The sequence below is a fragment of the Sinohyriopsis cumingii genome, chromosome 18 (genome assembly GCF_028554795.1).
Source record: "Sinohyriopsis cumingii isolate HCF-2022 chromosome 18, ASM2855479v2, whole genome shotgun sequence".
NCBI classification, from domain to species: domain Eukaryota; kingdom Metazoa; phylum Mollusca; class Bivalvia; order Unionida; family Unionidae; genus Sinohyriopsis; species Sinohyriopsis cumingii.
In genome coordinates, this window is record NC_142978.1 from 85,275,420 (window position 1) to 85,301,994 (window position 26,575).

At 34.2% G+C, this 26,575-nt stretch overlaps 1 protein-coding gene across 1 annotated transcript; it reads left to right on the top strand.

Annotated features, from left to right (window-relative positions):
* Positions 1-26,036, top strand: LOC149777205 (asparagine-rich protein-like). Its single transcript, XM_089941915.1, has 9 exons — positions 1-24; positions 6,541-6,625; positions 7,693-7,842; positions 17,819-17,917; positions 18,751-18,897; positions 20,588-20,949; positions 22,234-22,324; positions 23,229-23,305; positions 23,630-26,036. The coding sequence occupies exons 2-9, from the start codon at positions 6,553-6,555 to the stop codon at positions 23,729-23,731; spliced, it is 1,101 nt and encodes a 366-aa protein (XP_089798041.1). The 5' UTR covers positions 1-24; positions 6,541-6,552; the 3' UTR covers positions 23,732-26,036.
* Positions 26,037-26,575: the final 539 nt, after the last annotated feature.

Here is a 26,575-nt window from a genome sequence, read left to right on the forward strand (position 1 = left end):
CAACGCGAGCTGTTTAACACTGGGGTGAGTATCGTTTTGATTTGCCGTCAGGGTCTTTTTACAAAAACATATAAAAACAATGCGCAAGGCATAGCTGGGCATTTCTGACCGATGCTTTTAGAGAAATTCATAGGTACTGTTTCCAAATTTTTATATATATATATATATATATATATATATATATATATGTGTGTGTGTGTGTGTGTGTGTGTGTGATATCGTGCAAAAGCAAGTAGGTAAAGTGCCTGGTCCAAGGATATACCATGCTAACCGAACAAAGCTGATCCTCACTTCGGAATCGAAAACCGGAGTTCATTGCATTAATCACGGAAACCACCGCGGCATCCATGCTTCCTAGAGGTCGATATGAACTAAACATCCTATTTCTAATTATCTGAACGTCTGAACCAATCGTACTGTTGCGTAGATTTCTGCATTTTCTTCCAGTCTGGTACTTCAATAATCGTGTATTTGTTTTCTCCGTAGAAGAAGAATTGTTATCAATATAGACAATGGTAAAGTTCTTTAATTTTTATCTAGTGAAGAAACTACTATTTGACAGCAGTCATTTCTTTGCTAGCAACGAATGATCTTTATGCTTTTGTTTTGCGGTTTTTTGTGTGGTTTTCTTGCATTTTTGTGTGTGGTGTGTTTGTTGTTTTCAAATTACTGCATAAAGAATTAATTGTTTTTTTTACAAATCCATTTTCGCCAACAGTAAGAATACTAAGCACTTTAATTACAACAAAAATATTTGTTCGGAGCAATTTCGTCAAATTTTGGCGTCGGAAGGAGTTCCAGTACCTGCATTTTATATAAAGTTCATGCAACTATGACAATTAAATCATAGGAATAGTTTGCAGTGACTTTTGAGATTTGTGACTAGAAGGAGTTAACGCTTACAACTAGGTCAGAGATGGACCTAATAAATGACAAAAACAAATGTTAATTGTTTACCGACTTTCTGATCAATTTTGCATCATTATGCAATGTGTTGTTAGCCTCAGTAATGTCTTTGTCTTGTAAACATGTCACATGGATAGGACTATTGTACGTGTTGGCACGTATCATGCTATTGCCTTGTGGTCTTATGTGACAGAGAGTTACAATAACAAAAACGTTGTACGGCAGATGCTTGCATCATATAATATTCCTTCAAATTTCATTAATAATTAATTATACCAAACTTAAATTACGATCTGTGAAACCTTTCCGTCCCATTTATATTTTTGACAGAACTGATTAAATGCTTTCTAAACAATAAAAGTCAATTTCTATCTGAACCAACCAATGCCAAACATAGTACACCGATGCAATTACCAATCACATTTGAATTAGAGCAATCTTTTTCTATGTAGTAGGCCTAATGTCAAGAGTAGATACCTACCTACCTACCTTTATTTTTGTCTCCCTATGTGAATGATAAACGAGATACGTAACATACAACAAGATGTGGAATGGATCGTGCAATGGAGTCTCTTCGATAAATATGTCATGTACCGCAGATCATTAAATAGGTCAATGATTCCAATTGATTTATCTCAGAAGTTAATGTTGTTAATTCCGCGACCTATTTACATTTGAGTTATCTCAACGGTTACAGGATTGTTTGACGCAAGATTTGCAAAGTTATTCAACTTGTTTACGTTCTTTGCATTTCAAATGATTATTAAATGTTAAAAGTTGTATTATTATAGCACGTCAGCTTATTTGTATACCGCATTCATTATACAGCTTAGAAATATAGGATGACATTTTGCGGGACAACGTAATAAATGTAAATTTGCACAGACAGACAGACAGAAATTAGGATGAACATTACATGTTGATGGTATATAAAGAATTAAGTGCCTATTTTTTCTGCAAATATTATAGCTCAGTAATTTATCATATGACAAATTTTATTGCTTAACGCGTTAAAAGTCGCTGAGGATCAACACTGAGACGCTTATGGTAAGATTTCAATTACAAAAATTTATTCTGTACAACCTTTGTTGTGCAATAAATAGGTAGCCTGAGAAATACAGACTTCAAGATTGATTGAATGATTCATTGATTGATTTTCTACAGATGTAAATATAGTACCAGGTTTTAATGTTGATTGATTCTACAATACTCTCTTTGCTTTATCTCGCGAGTCCACTGATCAGGAAACACAAATGTCGGGATAATTAAACCACAGTAATAATTAGTCAGTGTCATATTATCAGTAGGATGGCCCCTCAGTGTCACAATAATATGTCGGCATAGTAAGTTTTGTAAATACATGTACTTTTTAAAACTTCTCATATCAAAACACAAGATAGCTTTGAAACAGAATTTAATAGATGAACGATGTAAATATTGTGCACAGATCTTTCGTATTTATTTCTCAGCTGTCATATAATGCACTTTGCTAGAAAAAATATTTCCTTCTGTTTTAATGCTTGTATGTATGTATGTATGTATGTATATATGTGTGTGTGTGTGTGTGTGTGTGTGTGTATGCGTGCATGCCTATATGTATGTATGTATGTATGTATGTATGTATGTGTGTGTGTGTGTGTGTGTGTGTATGCGTGCATGCCTATATGTATGTATGTATGTATGTATGTATGTATGTATGTATATATGTGTGTGTGTGTGTGTGTGTGTGTGTGTGTGTGTGTGTAGAATGATAGTAATTTGGAAAGGTCGGGGAGAATTTAAGGCAGATACTGTTTGGCTCTATTAAAAAAGAAGTTTTTCACATTTGTTTTTATGAAAATGTTTGTTCATATAAGCAGCATGTGAATAGTATGTTTTAAGAGAGAAATAAATTAGGTTACAACAGGAACCAAATATAACAAATTCATAGCAAGAATCATTGTGACCCATATCGTTGACTTACTTGATAACGGTTTTTATTCCTCGTTTGATCTACCTTTGTCAAGCTTAGATATAATTCTATTTATTTCTTTATTTGGTCGATTAGTTGGAGAGTTATTGAATCTATTTGTCATTTTGTTAATTTGTTGGTTTTCTGCTCGGTTGTATCATATCATCATATTGTAGTAAATTTAGAGTATGTGCACTTGGTTGTAGTGCCCCGTTTTAAGTAATTCTTAGATTTGTGTGATTACTTGTTTGATTATTGGAATTCGGCGCCATGGAAATATTCCTGGCCCGAACTAATGAGCTAATTAATAGGAGCAAACGTCACGGAGTGAAGTGTTAGTGTGTTTCCATGATGTCCTGGTTCACTAGTAGTGAATTCCGACCAAAACCGAATGAATGTCCCTGTCGTAAAATAGTACATATTAAAATCTAGTGGTATACATTGGTAGCGTGACTGCAAGGACAGTACTTACGGTATTAAACAGGTAAATTACACAAGGGCATAAATAAAAAGGGACTTGACAGACACCGTTTATGTCGCCATGTGGGCGAATATGGTGCAGTTATATCGGCGAAATGTGCCTGGAAAGCATACATTGACTGGCCTATGGTGGCGGAGTTAAAATAGTTCCCATTGTTAGGGAGTACTCATATATGTTCTAAGGCGTGAACGGTTGGTGTTACGGAAACATAATGAAGCCAAAACACGCAGATGTACGGTTGATAGATAGTTGGTAGTTTGGTTTATCTGTGGTCTTGCATTAATTAGAGGAAAATTTAGGTATAGAATGGACACGTCGGGCTTTATGATTTACAACTGAGGTTGTATGGAAGTTTTTGGAAAGTCGGGGTAAACTTATGACTTCTAGCGAGAATCGCGCCAGGGTTTGACAACCGCTCGGTCAAGTAAATACCCGTGTGCGTGTAACAAGAAAATTTCTGGTGGCAGCGGTGGGATATGTGAATAGTTATGTGATATGTTGAAAGTGATTAGTTTTTTTACTATGTATAGAACAGACTATTCCTTCGCAATTTGGAAAAGAAAGACGTGTCCTATAAAATTAAAAAAAAAATAATAATAATAAATATTAAAAATAGATATAAATGATACAACACTTTTAAAAATTATTTTCATTCTTTCGCAATATTTAGTCTGCGAAAGTAGTTAGATTTATTTGCTCTTAAGAAATTTGTTTAATTTGAGTACATATGTCCAGTCGAGACGGAATATTTTATCTAGGACGTAATGTCAGCAGTGATGCAGACAAGCAAGTGAAACTGGAGATGGCTCTTGGATAAACGAACGCGGGTCAGTCACAAGCATCGTGTCACATTGCAGAGACGTGGATATAGAATTGGGCAAAACGACTGATTATTCCCGAGATAACTAAGCTGAAATGGTCTAACGATATCATAATTTATTTGGCCATGAAATTCTGTGCTTTCCATATTCATGAATTTGGCTGTATAATTATTAAATAATAAGAGAAGACCCGTGCGTAAGATCGCGTGTTTGATAATCCCCCCCCCACCCCGAAATAGCATAAACACAGATTGGACCAAAATAATCGTCCATCTCGCTCTATTTTCGTATTAGTAAGACCTCATTTATTTCTGTTTTGACAGACCTGCTACTTTCTCAGTGAATTGAAAAGTACACACACTGGTCTGCGTACTTGTGACTAGCGACCATTAATTGGTTTAAAAAAAAAAAAAAAAAAAAAAAAAAAAAAAGTTATTTGACACCTCTCCCCTTGCCGTATTTGTGTTAAGTCGATGACTTTAATATTGAATTTATTAACATTTCGTAACGGATTTGGTTTATCTGTGGTCTTGCATTAATTAGAGGAAAATTTAGGTATAGAATGGACACGTCGGGCTTTCTGATTTACAACTGAGGGTGTATGGAAGTCTTTGGAAAGTCGGGGTAAACTTATGACTTCTAGCGAGAATCGCGCCAGGGTTTGACAACCGCTCGGTCAAGTAAATACCCGTGTGCGTGTAACAATATTTTGCTGATATTTTCATGTTCGTTGGCCGATTTGTTTTTTGACGACTGATGCGCAGATGGATGGGTGGGGGGCACATAAAATGATAACTATATATTTGGTTTCGTCGCTTGTACTGCACATATGGATATATAACAACATGTTGGCATAACATATATTGGTATTATAACTAAGTGTATCGAATATTAGATTTCTGCATAATCGAGACCAATTATGCCCTACGACCATGAAATGTCATCATACTATAGAATAATGAGACTAAATTTTTCGTCTGTTGATAAAAGCTTCAATCAATAAAACAGTCATGGGTTTTGGGAGTGGGGGTGGGTAATGTTGTATAAATAGCTAATGCTTTGACTTACACCAAAGAGTAATAATTCGCTCAGCCGGCAGCAATTCATGTTCTTCATATGTTCCATGTTAATTTAAAAAAAAAAACTTTGTGACAAGTACTTGATGCATCGCCCGTCATTCTAGATTTGGGGAAGACAATATCTACGTCATTAGAGGTGAGACATTATGCTTTTAATTAAATACCTAATCTATCGAGATACGCGGCAACTTCATTAGTCACATGACACGTTTCCCATTATTCTTTTGCCGGACAAAAAGACAAATGACATCGGGATCATAGTAGAAGTAATGAGATATGTTGTTTCGTTCATCATTGACGGCTCCATGAAACGAACCTGACGAAGTTTATGTCACATTGCACACTGGTGGGGTCAAAGGTCAAAAGCATGAAAAACATTTAATTCAACATCTTCCAAAATGAGTTAGAGTTCCCACAGGCGATTTTATTTTCATAGGTAAGTTAATTTTTAAAATTTAAATAAAAAAGATCGTGCAAACTAAAATAAAACATGGATTCTAAAATATAAGCCCAACCACTGTGTGTAAAATCAAAAGGAGGTGATGTTGATGCGTGCATGGCTGAACCTACAGAAGGAGTAATGCTGTTATGCATGAATTAATTAATATTTATACAATGACTTGATTGAATCATGGCCATTTTCCACTCCCGTTTTGATTAGGAAAACATACCAATAAATTTCATGACTATTTGTCTCATCGTATTATTCGATATACGAATCACACTCTTATGTATTAAATATGCCTATAAGTTTAGTATTCATACCAAAACATGGTATGGTATTGAAAATTGAAGATACAGTTCTACATTTGATCAACTTGAAATTCGAAATAAGACTTGAGCGCAAGCTTGCTCCAAGTATGAATTTCGACAGATTGAGTATTTCTCACGTAAAATTACTTTTCTCATGGTAACATGCTGGAGCAAGATTGTGCTGATCACAAAAATCTAAATAATTTTCGAATTTTACTGTCTAGGTAGCATTGACGTTTTCACCTTACACAGTCGCTAGCAATGAATCACTGCGCGTTAACAATTAGAACATAATAGAAGCAATTTGAAACTTAGTTGCTTGCAGGCTTATTTTTAGAAAACCGATAAAAGATAAAATCCTCTGATCATTTAAGTTCACAAACAAATTAGCTAAGAATAATCGAAGTGGATAGGGTAGAATGATACATACATACATACATACATACATACATCCCTACATACATACATACATACATCTTATTTCTGAAGCACATGTACTTTTCGACACTACATATACATTAAGTCACGAATTTTATTCTCCTTTTTCAGGTACTTGACAAGATGATATTGCAAACTTTGGTACTTGTTTTGTTTTATGTATGTACAAGTTTGGGACAACCAGATTCCATGAATGGTAGGTTATTCTCTCTCTCTCTCTCTCTCTCTCTCATACGATTGACAACAAATTGCTTCTTATCAGCGAACTAAAGTCATTATGTGTAAAGAAAGTATGGTTAAAGGTTTCATAAATGCAAACTGTCTTCAAAGTTTACACGATCTAGAAATCAAACTGTTTTACATAGGCGAAGAAAAACATATAGCTGGAAAACCTTTCAGTTCAGGAATCATCTAAACAATTTTGCAAAGCTTGTTTTTCACATTATTTCTTGAAGGGACTTCACCTTTGTAAAATCAACGCAAACTACGCAACTCGAAATAAGCGATCCTTGCATTATGACGTCATCGATACAATGTTATCGTAGCGCTACGAACTCTGGGAGTTAATGGACGTAATATAAAGTTGTTGAAAAATCAATAAAAGCCTGGTGAAAAAAGAGATAAAGTTAGCCATATTTGTACGAGACCTTTGGAACCCTTTACCGAGTTACCACCTTTCGTAAATCGGTCGCACTGGCTTTGTTGAGCGGAAAACCGATGTGATTTCGATGATAGTGACGTAATATAAACGTCATTCATCTACATACACTTTTCATTGTGTATTGATAAGATAATTCTATGATCTTCGGTGTAACGATTCTTTCTGGGGAATATATTTTCAACGAAGAGCAATAAGAGGAAATGCCCATCAACCCAAATATTTCATATTTTTAATTGCTTGGACCTTTAGGTGTGCAACATTTTAACAACACAATTAAAAAATTAAACTTAAAAAATTCAAACATAAAAAATTCGTCCTTAAATTGGAATGTGTAAAATAAAAATAGTTGAATGCTTTTAAATCGAAAGGTTAAAGCTTGTTATTGCATCCATCCATCCATCCATCCATTAATACATACATACATACATACATACTTACATACATACATACATACATACATACATACATACATACATACATACATACATAACAATAATGAATCTTAGAATAGACAATAAAGATTTATATCCATGTACTTATGACCGTATCCATATGGTAAATCAATATTATGAAAACACCTCACACTTCATGTTTTCTTTTAGTTGGCTGTGCCTTGCAGGCGGTTCCATCAAATGACAAACTGTACAGAGTGTATATACCCATCAGGGGCTACCTGACTTTCCACTGCCCACCTAACACAAGGTTCAATAACCACACCTGTGTTTGTGACTGGATGGAGAATCCCGAACTGCGTAAGTAATATTATTTTTCTGGTCGATTTAAATTTTCTCCCCCAGTGGACTTAGTACCAATTTGGCTTGAGTATTTATCGGACGTTGCCTCTTCTAGATGTTCCAGAGTTTATGTGGTTTCGATTATGGTCGAGTGGCGTTATAGCCAAGATATTTCCATGACTCAAAAGAAGATAGATGGCTAAAAGAAAAAGGCGTCATCTGTAGGCATAGTATAAGGATTATAAGAAGCTGCCAGTTTTGTTCCTCTTTCTCTCTTTTTCTCACGTGGCCAATGTAACTTTTACTTTTGATTGACTTTAAGTTGGAACATTCACTTTTGGTCAAAGAATCACCACCATCTACCATCCCACCACCGGTTAAATATTTGCAAACTACCTATGGACGTCGCCTCGTACAAAAAAAAAAGGCCATCGCGAGACTGCGAGATCTACGGCAAAGACTAAATAGACAAGACTCTCGGACGACAATACGCTGGGTGAGTATATCTGAGCGACGTACGAATCTGTAGTGTGTGCATAATGATAGTTCTAAATCATTTTGAAATGACTTGACGTTGCTGTGTTTAGTCTGAATTCTTTGGAAATGACGTTGCGGTGTTTAATCTGAATCGGTTCGAAATGACTTGACGTTGAGACTGTTAGAACAAACTTAAAGACCTTATAATGTTTCCTACCTTAAATATTTTCAGCATGTTTATTATGTTTTCTATTTTCACGGTGTTTGCTTTTTATCATCATATCATTATATATGTTTTATATGTTATAGGTGTTGTCTAATGTTGTAAAGCGCTTAGAGCTTCTAAAGATTAGGCGCTATACAATGTCCTCCTCATTATTGTTATTATTATTATTATTATTATTATTATTATTATTATTTAGTATGAATCAGTTCGAAATCAATCGACGTTACGGTATTTAATTGCAAGTATTATAATGACTCACCCCATTTTGTCTTCAACAAATGTTAATTTAATGACTCGCTACCAAACCGTGCGTACAGCAAGAACAATATGTACTCAGCTCTAAAAATGACTGGAACTAACATAGTTTCGCAAATTTTAAAAATTGTAGACCAATCATATATAGCACTCAGTGGGAAGATGGTTAAAAGTCTACCCGAGTTTCACCTACCTGTTTTTTTTTAAATGACATACTGTGCATCTTCACAATTAACACCTTATGAAAATCATGATTATTGTTTGGGACATAATAAACGGACGAAACGTACTTTTACATAGTAATTAAAGATATATCCAAGTAAATACGAGATTAAAAATGGAAGCAGAGAGAATATAATTTTAAAAATGATATCCTGGATTTGTACATTACTTAATATTTTGATAAAACCAACGTAAAAACCTTATGCAGATACACAAGAGAGAAATACAGCGCCTGTTATGTATATTTGATTTAATTATATCTGATTTAATATATATTTATTTCAATTTAATTGTTTGTCAGTTTTACATTTTTTTTTTCTTTACATGCTATTGTAATGTAAATTTATATTCACTGGAGATGATACCTTTTCCAGAAATAGTTTGACCTTGGCTGTTCGTTTTATAAACAACTATGTGTTGATCTAGACCCTGATCTTGATTCACAATTAGTACCAACCACGTAAATAAGTTCTATTTTTATTTTAAAACGATTGGTTGTTGTCGAGGTCTGATGGGACTACGTGTTTAAGATGTAAACAGTTTTTTAAAATAATATTTCTTAGAGTAAAATGATTGGTTTAATAAGTACCTAATTTTTACGAGCTTCTGTAACATGATCACGTGACCCCCTTTTTACAATTTAGAAGACGATATAACCTTTGTTTTGGAGAGATTTTCTCAGTTAGCTGGACTTTTTCTTACACTGGAAGTTGTATGTTGTGCTGTTTGGAGTTATTTTAAAGTACTTGGATTGGAGTTATTTCAAATTACTTGGATTCAAAATGATTAATTCTTTTTTTCTGGAAAATACGTGTGTTCATGTCAAATTGTTGAACAAGGACAGTTTTTATAAACAAATATTCAGATTTCCAAAACCGGAGTGATAATTCTTGTTTTTACAAGGAACTATAGACTTCAACACTACAGATTACAGCATACGTTATCTTCTTCCATCTTGGCTTCTTCGTCTGGACTCGAACTTGAAATTATTAGAACATTTTGTTTTTAGGACTACTAAAATTTTATTCTTGGATTATTCTTGGATATTTTTGGAATTGATTCTATAAACCGTAAATCTATATTTTTTCTTCTTCATTTTTACATAATTTTTCCAGGGAAATAAATTATTCAGTTTTTTTCAAAGCTTGTTGTTTTCATTCTTTTTTGTGTTACTGTTTTATTCGAGACTAAACACGTGACATAGGACGCCTTAAATATAGACTGCCTGGTATCTTCAGGCATAGGTAATTATATCAGTGCACACGTACTGGGTTTTTTATTACATGGGCACCAGACAGGCAAGCATGTTGAACGGTACTCTAGGAAAGGTAAACTGTTAGCATGATTAGATGGGTTAGTGACCTACTGTGCAACATAATTTTATGGACAGTGAGTCTTTGTTTAACAAGACCGGATGGAACAGTTAGCTACTGTTCAACATGACTGGATGTGGCTTTCAGTCTTTGTTTAACAAGACTGATTGGGACAGTTAGCTACTGTTTAACAAGACTGATTGGGACAGTTAGCTACTGTTTAACAAGACTGATTTGGACAGTTAGTTTCTGTTTAACAAGACTGATTGGGACAGTTAGTTTCTGTTTTACAAGACTGATTGGGACAGTTAGTTTTTGTTTAACAAGACTAGACGTGACAGTTAGCTACTGTTTAACAAGACTAGACGTGACAGTTAGCTACTGTTTAACAAGACTAGACGTGACAGTTAGCTATCGTTTAACAAGACCAGATCAAACAGCTAATATTTAACACAAGATTTTAGCTACTGTTAAATAAGATTTTATGTTGCAGTTAGCAACTGTTTAACAAGAATAGATGGGACAGTTGTTGTTTAACAAGAATGGATGGGACAGTTGCTGTTTAACAATAATAGATGGGACAGTTGCTGTTTAACACAATATTTTATTGGACAGTTAGCTGATGTTCTAAGTTGCTAATCAAGGCCGAGCTTTTCTATAAAATACCATTTGTCGAACAGCGGAGAAAGTGATTTAGACACCACACACACACACACACACACATACACACACATATATATAATATGCTTAAGGATGCTGTCACGACTGGAGGGATAAAACTAGGTAACAGAACGAAGCAAAATCGACAAGTTTAGCAAACTCAACAAATCATTTATTTCTCTAATTAAATAGTGAAAATTTAAGAGACACGTACAAAATGACGAATTAAATCCCAAATAATCCTAAGTTGTCTTATCTTAAGTCCAACAGTATAGCATGATCCGAATGAATTTCAATAGTCTTAAATGTCCTGATGTACCACAATGATACGATCCAGACTGCATTTGAAATAGTTTTCAATAATCTCAAAGTTATGTTTAAGTCCCCCCAAAAATGAGAGCTTTGGAATTCCAATGAATAATTTAAATAAATAAGTCTCGAATTATATCTGAACACAACTGTAAATGATTCCAAAAACTGATCATAAATAATCATTTACCAAGTCTCCTATATACACTTCACCACTTAACGTAAGTCGCAATAGAACGCTAGGAAAGACTAATCATTTCCATGCAAATTCCACTTACTCTTGAATTCAGATTCTAGTAAACATCTTATCTATTACTTAAAATATGACAAAAGTCAGGTAGGCAAAACTCAATAAAAAAATATCATCGATCATGGCCAAAACTCAAGCACACAGTATAAATTAAATCTACATATGATATACAATACTACGTAGAGTGTGCCACAACCGTGTTTCTCTTCAAACGAATACAATACCTGCCAGTACAACTCATCACCAAAGGTGCAGGGTACTCTATCGGTGCAAAACACATTGTTTATTTGCAACCCATTTTTATGTCTATGCCTTGCCCCAGTAGACAATACATATCATAACCTTTAGAATTGTTTTCTATCTGTTTTAGTTTTGGACCATTTCTAGCGACCATTAGAAACATTGTTAACCTACTGCTTGGAAGATAATTTGTTTTGAAACTTCTTGTTGGCAAACAACACAAAATCCTCAACTTTAAGAATGCCAACATGGAAGTTTATGACTGTATTCTTTCTGCTCTCTCCAAACCATTCCTTTCTGAATAAATAGGTGCATAAACATTATTTATATGTCTGCAATTTTTCGAACTCCTCCAAGTGTTGGATAATGTTTTGGGTAAAATTTCATTATATTTGTTAATACTTTGACAACCAAATACCCTGTCCCTCTGTGTGTTCTTGTGTCGCCTTTGGTAAGACACACACACACACACACACCTACACCCGCACACACACGCACACACAACAGTCTGTAACTATAAGTAGTCATTTTTTTAGTATTTATCAACCAGAAGCTTGCACCTTATCTTTTAATGTAGTAAAATGGTAAAATTTGTTAAATAGTTATCTTCTCATATTATTTATATTGAAACAAATACCAGCAACGTCTTGCGTTATGTCGAAGTCAGTAAAAGGTTCGAGCGTATCACTTTATGCTCCATCAGTGTAATTTTCATTATCGATGTCTATTACAAATTGCCATCATAGCTTTTTCAAACAGTATGTGTTTTAAAAGGTTGCTATACCTAGTTTTTCAAACAGTATGTGTTTTGAAAGGTTGCTATAAATAGTTTGTTTTTAAACAACATCTGTTTTAAAAGGTTGCTCTACCTGGTTTTTCAAACAGTATGTGTTTTAAAAGATTTCTATACCTATTTTTTAAAACAGTAACCAAATACTTAGCTAGATAACCTGCGTTTCTTTAATACCATATTTTTTAAATTTTGATTGTCTCCACCTCCGTTTAAATCTCGTATTTTGTATTATTATTATTATTATTATTCTTGCTTCATGAAAACATGTATTGGAAACCTGGATAGTAAACCCCTTCCATCTGAGCGCTGTCTATTATAACACAAATCTTGATGTTGCTTTGTATTCCAATGTAATGGTACCTTCCATCTTTGAAGTCATTTGACCACCGTGTTGAAATCTGACTGATATGTCAACACCTATATCTCTCTTTTTTCTTTCATTCTCTCTGTCTCTCTCTGTCTGTCTGTCTCTCTCTCTCTCTCTCAATCAACGGTTTGCTGTAGTTTCCATAAGTTGTACCTTTTTTCCATGTTCTCTCGGACACGTCTGCTCTCTTCTCTTTCCAGTGGTGCACACACATTTGCTAATATTTCAAATTCCTTTTCAACTTTCCAAATGTTATTTATTTACCCAGACATCTATTAAACATATCTTGCATCTATCCTGACTGTGTGTTGATGACTCATCTACATGATCACTTTGTACATCATAAAATAAATATCTGTCATCAGTTTTTTCACATTGGTAAAGACATCCATTTAGGCAAATCTGTGTACGAGTACCCTCTTAGCGGTTGAGACATAACTTAGTACAATGTCGAATCGTGTTCAATATCCATGTTGTATTTTCGCATATTTACTTGCAAAGTTTGATGTATAAAATGTGGAATAAGACTTTAATTGCATTCTCCATGTCACCTCTGTTCGTTGCGCGATTAGGTTTTCTGGTAATTATTACTGTACCTACCTTTACCTACCTTCTTTTTCTGTCGTTTCATAGGTTTGTTAAGTCTAATTGAGCTTTTACACAACCAACTTTTACAGTTTTCTTAGTGATGGTCGTGACCTATTATAACTGCATATAGTAGATTAGCAGTTATTATTATTGATAAGTACATCAACCGAATATCATTCAAAAATAGGGGCCCCGAGTGGCCCAGTGGTCTAAAGCGCTCACCGTTCCGGATCACTGCCATCTCACCTCTGCGTGGGTTCGAGTCCAAGGCTCGGCTAGCGTGGGTACGTGGGAAAGTCTGCCAGTAGCTTCTCGTGGGTCGGTGGTTCTTCCCTAGGTTTTCCAGGGTTCTTCCTCCACCAGTTATACTGGCAGCCATGTATAGCCTATCTTGTGCTGAAAAATGGCGTTAAACCCTAGAACAACAACAACAACAACAACAACTAAAAAATACAACGATTTTATATATTCTTTTCGTACTGATTCTGTTTATATGTACTATGACTGACATTAAACAGTGTAAGTTGAATCATTTTCTAGTTTGCACAGAGGTTGCAGTGTGTACACTACTAGAGTCTCTTTCCATAAAGCTATGTGCGATATTTGTCTTTGGGCCTGTATAATAATAAGGTCTGAGTGACCTTGCCACCGTCACATAATAATGTTACCGAGCAAGAAATAGCGCAGTCAAAGACTCCCGTGACATTTTCAAGGATTTGAGAGCTTCCGCTTTTTCTGAGACAATTTTGTTTGCTTGCGATTGTTGCTGTTGCTTCTAGTAATAATATTTTTTTTTGTTGCTGTTAGAGCTTGAATATGTGTCCAAAAAAAATGCCGAGAAATAATAGGACAAACAAAAGTGAGGGCAATTTCAGTATATTTTCATTATTTGCACAAATATCGCAGACTTACTTCATAACAAAGAACCAGTTCTCATTATGACATACTAATCAATGGATTTGGGGAAGGTCTGATATCACAAACTCCGAATCAAAGTCAGTTAGTACTATCACTAAACAACACCACAGGCGTGTCGGCGATTTATGAATAGTTTAGGATTTGGAAGAAATCAATCAAGGCATACAACATCGTATGAAGGAAGAGGCGAGTTCAATAACAAAAATGAAACAGTATCGAAAGTGGATGAAGATACAATACATCGCTTACCCAAATTGACTTTGAAAATAGATCCACCAAAAAAAAAAAAAAAAAAAACCAAAAAACAAAAAAAAAAAACTATTAAAATCCTATTCTCAAACAGCTTTAGAAAAATGAACAAGGGAAAATAGACGCAGCAGCTTTGGTTTTGAGCGAACCACCAAAGTAGATGATTCTAGTACTGTTGTGACAGATCTAGGCCATCCTACATGCGGTCAAATAACTTTAAATACAGAAAATAGTTAAAGGGAACAAAATCTCTGAATAAAATAGGCTACTGAATGATCAAGAACTCACAATGCCATATATTGCAAGCGGTGCTTGAGACGGAATAGTATCTAATTATCCTACTGAATCTGCCAGTCTACACCAGGTTCCAAATCTGACTACATTTACGTGGATGAATAAAGAGCCATATATCATGAATTAACACCCTCCACATCCCCACCCCCAATGGGTGATATAATCAACTTAAGCATGATATTGTTCCTTTATGTGGCACGTGCCGCCTCAGCGGCATTTGAATCCTCAACATAGACATACACTTCGTACAGAATGGAGTGGAAGATAGCTACGACAAATCTTAGACAAATTAAGCACCAGATACATATTCAGTATTATTGTATACAAGACTTTGATATACATGCGTACACTGCTTGCGATAAATACACTACTGCCAGAGAAAACATATGGTTAACAGGATTTTGTTTCGAAGCTAGTTTCTCTAATTGTACCAATAGCTTGACGTTTTCGGTCCTGCCTAAAATGATTTCATTTAAAAAATCAAACACATGCAGAGAAAATTTGAAAAAAGTTGACACGTTTGGAGTTTTAGAAAAATTTGTAATTATTTCAAGCTAAAATATATTTTGATAAATTTAAATATTTAATGTTGCTAAGGAATAGAGACACAAGATGTTGAACTCTAAAAAAGAAAAGAAGACGTTGGTTTGAAAATCTTTAGAAACAAAATTAGAGTTAAGAAATTTAACAATTGCTTGACAATGAAATCATCCTAACATTTGCAATGCCTTATAAAATCTCTTCTGTCGCGTGTACATCATCCGAACCAACTTTATGTGATGTTTCTGATATTTAACGCATTTAGGATAACTTTCAGTGGAATGGAAACCCTGAGAGAAACGCAATGCAAGACAATGAAGTTTTGATCTTGTAATCGTCGAATATTTTATATTTAACACGATGTCAAAGGGTCAAATGTTACCATAATACGGCCTTTCACATCAAATGGAAATAGTCATGCTATATACACTGCAACCGTCGCCGCCTACATAGAACGTTTCAAAACATTGAAATAAATTGTTAGACATATAAATATATATATATATATATATATATATATATATATATATATATATATATATATATATATATATATATATATAAAGAGAGAGAGAGAATTACAAATATACACGAAAAAGAAAGAAAAGTGCTATCCCTGAATTTTGCAGGATAATGCTTGATAATACTACTGCTGACATGGGTTCGAATCTCCGTAGGGTACGAATAAAAAAATTATCTAAGCTGTATTATTTATTTTTTTTGCATGTATGTTTGTGTTCCGACATTGAACGCATTAAATGCATTCTACCTACATCTGCAAGCTTTTGAAATGGAATGTAGGGTACAAAGACGACATTAAATTGGAGAAAAGGAATTATTTTTGCCGTAGTAAGGCAGATCACACTTTCACGCTTAATCCAAATTATGAGTGCTGGAACAATTAAGGAATATTTTTTATATTTTCTTTTCCGTTGTAATATAACAACTAATATGAAAAAAAGATGTGAGTTATATTTTTAACCCAAAACACTGAAAATAGAACGAGGGAAGTTTTTCGGACCTGAACGAAATTTATTCGTAAATATCATCGAACAAACCACATTTAACGATTGCTAAAAGGGTTGAATCTGTAACGTATAAAGATCAAGGTAAAGAGAAAATTCACTTGCATAACACGGATGACACAATTCAGTTTCAAAACAACTTCATCAACCTAAGACAGAAATGGCATTTGCACTAATTAACTTGTATTCAAAACGATTACATAATTAAAATATGATACCAAAAATAAATGTAAATGTCTCTTGATATCAATTCACGTCAACGTAACATCAATATTAATAAACAGCGAACAGTTTCTAATTTTGAATGTTGGGGGATGTCATGACTGATGTATTCCATCTCATCAGATACATCAAGTTAAACGGTTAAAATGATTAATGACCAGCCCTTTGCCCTGCGTCTTCCTCTTTTACTTGGTCACCCTACACTGCTTTACTGACAGCCTATGAGTCGTTTTTGTTCTTTTTCAAATAAATGTTAATATACATCCTTACGTGGAAATTCCGTAATTGAAATTTACAGTATTGACTGTTATGTGATGTTATTGATTACATCTAAAACAACATTATGTACAAAGTAATTTTCATACTTCTATTGAACAGATTCAAGATAGATGCATACATATAGTAAAGTAACCACAGAGATTTGTGAAGATAAGTTGTATGATTTATGTGCAAATATGATGCAGTCATGCCTTGTTTTATGTTCATTTAATAAAATCTCCTACAATATTTTATGCCTTTACAATTTTACGATTGACAAAGCTTGCTTAGAGTCATATTTATAGTGTCTTTAAAGTAAATTATATGCATCTATAAGTAGTGTTTTTTTTCCTTTCATTATATAACTCAGTTTAAAAGGCATGCAATCCAAAAACTTAAATCGCGACAGCGAACTCTTCCCAAATCAGCAACTCTGACAATTAACCAATTACTTTCTGTTTGGTCTTGTTGGCCCTGTCTCCATGGTAAATAGTTAGTTTCAAAGCAGGTCAAAACCAACATTTACGAGAGTCAAGAAATGTGAGCATGTAATAACCTCACCACAACTAATTGTGATGTGCCATGTGAGGACCTGATGTATAAAAATGGGAATATGTCAGATTAACGTTTGTCATATGCCATGTGAGGACCTGAGGTCTATAAAAGAGGAATATGTCAGATTAATGAGGACCCGATGAATAAAAAAGAGAATATGTCAGGTTAACGAGGACCCGATGAATTAAAAAGGGGAATGTGTCAGATTAATAGTGTTTTATGTTTCATTACAGCCTCCCCTACGACCCCCAACCCGTTTGGTTCAGGTGGAAGCTTTACTGATGGTATGACAGGTCGCACAACTCAACCGCCAAAACCCACAACTAAACCACGTAAGTATAAAGTGAAGTCTTCTGTGGTGAATTGTTTCTGATTCATGCAATGTCTAAATTCCCTCTCTTATAACTTTCATAGCATAACGTCCTGACGAAGTTAGCTACCTTTATTGTTATCAGTGCTCAAATAATTACATATACAGCCAATATTTTTCTTTAGTGACACTTGTTTTAAATTTAATATCCACGGTTCTAAGAACATCACCCACTACTTTCTAATTTTAATTTCGTCGAACATGCCTGGTGTGATGAATTGATACTAATTTGAAATGCAGTGTGATAAATATGGATCTGTTTCTGTCTCGTCGATGTGTAACATTACACATACCGGCCATAATCGCTTATAAGATTAGTCAAACTGCAAACAACTGAGACCATGATCTGTCGTAGCATAAGGGCCTACAGATAAGGTTCTATTTTGTTTGTTCTACTGATTACTCTTAAACAAACTGCATATACATAGATCTGCCGGCGGATTATGCGACGGCAGATTTGGTCTGTGTATTTTGCAGCTAGCATCTTCTCTTAAGCGATAATATACGGTACAAAGTAACTTAGGAACACTTCCTATGACTTTGACTTTTTTGTGGAAGAAATTAATGTAAAACATGAGCATCACGTGTATTTTTAGCATTAGGTTCTTTGAAGGACGTTCCAAATACTTGACAAACGTTGCATTGCATATAGCAATTAATGGTATACGATTCACTATCACTTAAGAAGGTGACTTCTAAAACGATAGACTTCCGGTTTAAAGTATGATTTTATAGGATTTATCTCCCTTTCATGAAGGAAACAAAGCTTGAAGACGACGTTTTTTTTCTTTCCAGCATGCAATCTGCGTCCTGCCAGAGACCGTCATTACTATGAGGAATACATATACGGCTTTGATTGGCAGGAACGACAGTGTCCAATAGGAACGCTATACAACCACGACAGGTGCGCATGTCACGACATCGACACGGTCCTGGAAGCAAGTAAGGATATTATGTTTTTGCTACTCTTGGACTGCTCATAAATTTTAAACGTGCAAACAGTAGACAATAAATAAATAAATAATGAAGTTCATCCCATTGGGCATGTACAATTTGACAATTTACATTTTCATCATCGTTATATCCATCTTACATACACGAGGAGCAGCCAGTAACTGGGATTCAACAGTCTAAGGGATATTGGTAATACACAATTCAGCACAGGTGGGTCGGGGATGGTACTCTGATTGTAACAAAATAGCTAAATATTATGCTAATATTGATGTCCTATTTCTTAAGTTATGTATCATACAGCAACACTATTGAGCAGTGTGTGTGAAAAAATACCTTATAATAAAAAAGAACTCCATACCTTTCTCTCCAGTCTGTATGTGGCGAAAATGAAATGCCACACTGACACTTATGGGTAATCCATTTAGTGCCAAGAAGTGGATTTTGAATAAAACTTGTAGAAACTGAAAATGAGTTGTTTTTATGCACATACTGTTTGCAAATAAAATGGATTCTAGTCAGTCCTGAACAAACCTAATATTAGTTCCTAAAGAAAGGTAAGAAAAACTGTATTGGCCAAAAGCATCATTTTATGATAAAGACAATAACACATAGTCTGTGTATTTTGTTATTAATAATAATAATAATAATAATAATAATAACATATTGCTAGTCCCAAGCATTATGATTTTCCCCAAAATGTAGTCTGAAATATTCATATTCTCTGCTTATGTGTTATTTTGTACATGCTTATGTGTTATTTTGTACATGCTGAAAGTTCTGTTGTAATATGACTTTGCAAATGATTCCACTGTGCAACGATAAAATTAATTCATCCAGTGTTCAGATGTCATTCACAAACTAACACGAATAACTAGGTATCACAAACACAGAAAAATGTAACTAAAACAACACTAACATGTACATAACTAATTTTGTAATTAATTCTCAACTCTTTCTCAATACGTGGCCAATTCTACCCCGTATAATCTAATGTCGAAATGCACATACATACATACATACATACATACATACATACATACATACATACATACATACACGCACGCATGCATGCATGCATACATACATATATACATACATACATACATGTATGTAGACTTATTTCTTTACTAACCTAACTCCACAGCATGTAGACTTATTTCCTTACTACTCTGATTCTACAGTATGTAGTTTTATTTCCTTAAAACCCTGTTTCAAGCATGTAGACCTTTTTCCACAATACCCTGATTCCACAGTATGTAGTTTTATTTCCTTAAAACCCTGTTTCAAGCATGTAGACCTTTTTCCACAATACCCTGATTCCACAGTATGTAGTTTTATTTCCTTAAAACCCTGTTTCAAGCATGTAGACCTTTTTCCACAATACCCTGATTCCACAGTATGTAGTTTTATTTCCTTACTACCCTTTTTCCAGTTCGCAGACTTATTTCCACAATACCATGATTCCAGTATGTGAAATCATATCCTCACTACCCTGTTTCTAGTATGTAGTCTCATTTCCTTACTATCCTGATTCCACAATATGTTGACTTATTTCAACACTAGCCTGATTCTAGTATGTGAAATTATTTCCTTACTACTATGTTTCCATTGTGTAGACTTATTTCCTTACAACCTTAATTACGTATGTAGACTTATTTCGTAATTACCATGATTCCAGTATGTAGACCCGAGCTCTGGTTGAATTTTGACGAGAAGATAATCAAAGACGAAGCTGGAAGCAACATACCTATAGGAAACAACGGAAACGTCATCAGTGCTAGCAATGCTGGTAGATTTGACGGTACTGGAACACTGACAATATGGCGTTATGCTAACGTCGACATGGGGATAACGTTAACCATCAATTTGAGATTCTATGACTTTCCCGGTGGCGTGTCGGACGAGCAAGTCCTCGTGTCAAACTGCTACGGAAGGAGACTTGGTTCTGTGGAAATTGCCATAAACACCTTCGATAAAGAAGTTATCTTCAGGGCTGACACTTCTATGTCAGGTCCTCAGGAAATCCGAATCCCGTACCAGGTATACTATTCTACTAGTCACCAGTATAGCTTGCTGTAAAATTCACGTCAAAGATGTTTTTTGAAATTATATTTTTACCTACTCTCTGAACATCATATTACTCGTGTAATGAACCAACTGCTCATACTACTACTGCTGTTGCTAATGATGATGATGATGATGATGATGATGATAATGATGATGATGATGATAAATAACTTTCACTACTGTTACTACAAATATGACGAAGAAAGTGACGGGGTCGATAATTATAGGTAAGGAAATTGAGAGAAAGCTACAACTGCCATCAACTGTACTCCTATTGTAGTTGCTACAACATCAACTGTACTCCTGTTGCAGTTGCTACAACATCAACTGTATTTCTGTTGCAGTTGCAACAACATCAACTGTACTCCTGTTGTAGTTGCTACAACATCAACTGTACTGTTGTAGTTGCTACAACATCAACTGTACAGCTGTTGTTGCTACAACGACTATTTCTAGAACTTCTTTTCAATTTTTTCAGAACATTTTTCAAAATGTTGTTGTTTGAGCTTTACGTTCTTTTTTTGGGGGGGGGGACGAGGAGGACTGCTTGGCTGATTTTAACGGTATTTTCAACATATTAATGGCTTTGTCGTGCAAAGGAAGTCGGACTAATTGACTTTCCGAAATGCACGTAAAAGCAGACGGTCCTGGCTGGCCGGTGCGTGTATTGAACACCGGACCCTTGGATTATGAGTCTAACGTCTCGCAACTGAGTTGCCACTACTTCCTTAATTTGAAGGAACAACAAAATTTACATCATCGACAAAGAAATCTCTCACTCCCTCTCTCTCTCTCTCTCTCTCTCTCTCTCTCTCTCTATATATATATATATATATATATATATATATATGTGTGTGTGTGTGTGTGTGTGTGTGATATATAATGTTGTTATTTTGTGTAATAATTCATTTGATTGCATAGCGATTGTGAAACATTTTTAGGTGTTTTATATTGTCTGTGTGAAAACTGTACTTGTCTCTTTTTATTAAGTTGATGTTGTAAAGCGCTTTTACCCTTTGGAAAGATTAACCGCACTATTAAGTAGTCATTATTATTATTATTATTATTATTATTATTATTATTATTAAAGTCATCATCATTATGGTTGTCATCATCATCATCAAACAAAAAACAAGTGACCATGAAAAATGTCTATAAAATCCCATGTACTGTATTCAATATTTGCGACTTAGTGTGATTGTCTTCCTTGCAACCATCATTTTTGTAGTTTATTTTTCCGTTTCATTCATTTCGCAGGAGAAAACGTGGAAAAACGTAACATTTATATATGACGGCAAAAGTTTGAGCGGAAAAGTAGATGACCAAACGCAGTCTATGCCAATGAAAGGTATTACATTATTTTGTATCATCTACTACTAGATACGATTGTACTGGGCTTTAGTAGTTTGTCTTTGTAAATGTCAGGTAAAGGGTTCGTTACGGCATAAACGTTGTTACCTTACTTAACACTCATCTAATAATGTTGATAACCGAGCCGCAACAGGCTAACGAGACTTATAATTTTTCTCCCCTACCGGCTATTTAATTTTATTTCTTTCTTTACGAAAGTCCCACTTAACGTGATAATACGACAATAATGCTCCAAGCAGTATTTCTTTGTTATAATTGCTTGATTGACATACTATTTCAGCATTTTATTTGGAACAATAACATATTGGTGTCGACTTATAAGTTTATTCCGTCTCAATTAATTTCTTTATCTAAAGTTATGCAGCGTAATTTAGCTAATTCTGCTGCTACACAGCATGCTGTAGTTAATCCTGTGGCTTCACAACATAATGTTGCTGATCCTGAAGCCGAACAGCATGTTGTAGCTGATCCTGTTGCTACACAACAGGATGTTGCTGATCCTGAAGCCGAACAGCATGTTGTAGCTGATCCTGTTGCTACACAACATGCTAAAGCTAATTATATAGCTGATGCTGCGCATTTTGTGACGTGTAAGTTTCCATGACAAATTGCAAACAGAACTATCACGCAAAAGTAACGACTCCTGCACATATATTTAAAAAAAAAAACAACATAGATTTGAATAAAACGCCATAGAACTGGCATTTTAGTTTAAGTTATTCATATCGTGTATGTTGTTATTGATTCTTTAAAGCCAAAATGGGCGTAATTAGGTATTAGCATATTAATATGTTTGTGATTATTACTATTTTCGTATATTTTCCATACTGATGGGCATGCATTAGTTCCTTTTGTGTTAAAATGCCGTGTTTATATTACAGGTAACTTGGGAACACGCTTCAATGGGTTCTTGCTTGGAAGCTGTAATGGCCGAGGTTTTGTTGGTTACCTAGACGACGTGAGTACCGTTCCTGGCATATATCGTGTGCATTTGTAAAACATTTCATTACCTCATTGTGAACATTTAACCTGTCAGTAGTTGTTATCGGTCAACTGGTGTATAAAGTATTGTTTGGTATTAATTATATCATGTCTTTTAACTATGTAGGAAGGTTTTTCATTCTAATCCAGGCAGGATACATATCGAAGAGATTTTTTGATGTTCCAAGTTTCTGTACAGAAGTCAAAGAAGCTCATACCATAAAGCTTCATGACTATTTAATATGATGAAAATGTTACCTTTCATTATAATTATTATTATTATTATTATTATTATTATTAGGTTCGCCTGTACCGGTGCATGCCTACCAGGAACGCTGGCGTTGTAAGCAGTGCTGCTGGCTTAGGGATGGAGAACACTCTGACAAATGGCGGCTTGGTCTAAACTTCTGGCAAGAGCATTAATTCCGTGGGAGCTAAAAAGAAAGTACTTAAATGGACCCCAACACCAATATTGTCATCACGATGGGATATCTTTCTATATTTTGTTTTATATTACATGATTTCGCATGAATTATGCTGTAGTGTAGATGTTTCATCTTTGTCTAGTTTGGCAGATGTTGAAATTCTTGAGAGTGTTGTTTATCGGGGTGTCTTGAGCCGAAGGGAGGACGGATGGAGTTGAAGAAGGTTAAACTATTCCGTACACCCCGGTTAACTAAACTATAATGAAATTATTATCTCATAAACCTAGCTCTTTTGGTTCAATTTAATCTTTAGTGTGCGTTGCTAATTTCATAGCTGCTGTACAGGCGATTGTGAACCACGATAGTTGTAGCAGTTAGTCCCCTTGAGCCTAATTCTGCCGAACAATTGACAAATCAACTTAATTTAACCAAAATCTTACATTATTTGAGGGAATAATTATCATTAATTTATTTATAAATATAATACATTCATTTAATTAATTTTTGATCGCAAATGAAGCTGAGGTTGTCCGTCAATCTTGTTTTACCAAGTCGTGTATTTCAGTCGTCATCTTACACGACGCTTGTAAGTCACGTGACTACTTTGTTATACTAGCATCCTCCTCGCACCAAGCTAGAATATTTGTAACAGAAGTACTGAATTTTATTTGTTCTTAATCCACTGAATACATTCTCAGAAGCTTGTTTATGAGGTGTTAAAAGTGGTAAAGTGATTTAAGTCCGTGCGTTCATCAAATGTAAGCTATAGTCTGCACGCTCGTCATATTTAAGGCCTATCCAGACTGTGGCAGACAAAACTCCGTATCTTAATGGCTTAAATTAATTTAGGTCCAAAATGTAGCAATGAGAATGGCGATGAAGAGCAAAAGGTACTAATTTTTCATTACTTTCTTTATCATTAGGTGCTTTGCGCAACTACTGAAAATAAGTTGCTGTGCTCTTCGTACCTTAATAAGGATGAGCGCATTTCATACAATCTTATCTTTCAATCTTTTGACGTTGTGTTTCCTTATATTTAGCTGTTTATTTTATATTCACGGGATTTGTGGATTCCGTAGTAGTCAACTCGGCTGAAGATCGGTTCTTGTTCTTCATCATAATGGATAATATTTTCCTACAATAGAAAGGGAAGCTAATTCAATGAAAACACCTTTCGAACGGTCTAACGGTAAAGAATCCAACATACAAAGGATGACGTTTATAGGTGAAATTAACCTTGCAATTATAGTGCTGCATGATGCTATTTACCTCTTTTTCTTTCATGTGCTGATTTAAAACGAACTTCGTGTGGAAAAATATTTTGGTAGCATTTGAATATGAGAGAGAATCTTACATGTAATATGGGGTTAGACAGTTTCGAAAGTAGGTGTAATGAGTGAAACAGCTTCCTGAAATAAGCACTAAATGTAATTCACAATCATCATTTAGACACCCGTAATAGTCGTTTTAATCGATACACACATTATTTGATGCGCTTATATATATATATATATATATATATATATATATATATATATATATATATATATATATATATATATATATATATGTATATATATATATATATGTATATATATATGTATATATATATATATATATATATATATATATATATATATATATATATATATATATATATATATATATATATATATCGAACACCGAAGATACGAAGTAAGCATATCTGTATAGTTTGGAATCAAAATATGTTCACGTTGTTTAATTAAGGCTACAAACTGACAGAAGAAGGAAAAAAGACTTTTTACTATAAATTAGTCATAAACGCATTTTGGACTGATCACCAAATACATAAAAGGTTTTGTTTTTCAATTTGATTTGCCAGATTGTTACCTTTTTAAGTTTTGCTTATAATCAGCATGTTTAGTAATAAGTTTGTATGCTGTTTGGTTTTTCACCAACGACCAGATTAGTCTTTATATATATATATATATATATATATATATATATATATATATATATATATATATATATATATATATATATATATATATATGATTACATCGCTTTTAAAAACTTTCTTTTTTAATGATGAATTTCATAATATATTTATTATGTTCCTACGCGCAAATGTAATTGTTGCCAGTTGCCAACATTAGTCGTGGTATCTACTGGATGTTGTAATGATAGCGTTTGTGGCGGTTCAAGCAAATATGGTCAACAACGTAACACTCAAATTATGCTATCTTTAAATGACTTTTTGTGAATTCTGCAACACATTTTACAATAAAGCATCCAGCTATTTGTTTTGCGTTTGTTATTTCTGCGAAGACATTAAAAAAAGAAGCAAACAAAAACTGATACCATTGTATATTCGATACGAATCTCATCTGAAGAAGATTCCAGAAGCTTCGCTATTCTAGCTTATAAACTGGGAGGACATAACCTGGAGCGCTACAGAAGAGAGAAAGGATTAAAGCTCACAAAGGATCTATGGGTAGATGTTTATAAATAAATTATAATGTATTCAGTTTTGATGAAGTAATGAGAAAGTATGTATTCTCAATGATGACAAGAATGTCTAATAATAAAAACTGTATTTTGAAATCTCTTTGGAACTGTGACATTCATTTAAATTTTCCTTATTAGCAGATGGAAGAAATTACTCTTTAAATGTGCCACTTAATTTCATTCTTAACAATACAAGGCGCAGTTAATTGTTGTAGATGTATCTGTATAGTTGTATGTATGATATATATGTTCTGTTATGTTTACAATGTTTTTACTTATATTTATATATAAATTTAGAGGCATGGACTTAGAAGTCTGAAATAAAGAATTCT

Coding starts and splice junctions, on each gene's coding strand:
- LOC149777205 (XM_089941915.1), top strand. CDS start 6,553: ATGATATTGCAAACTTTGGTACTTGTTTTGTTTTATGTATGTACAAGT. Junction 6,626..7,692: donor ACAACCAGATTCCATGAATG/GTAGGTTATTCT, acceptor GTTTTCTTTTAG/TTGGCTGTGCCTTGCAGGCG. Junction 23,306..23,629: donor TTGTTGGTTACCTAGACGAC/GTGAGTACCGTT, acceptor TATTATTATTAG/GTTCGCCTGTACCGGTGCAT.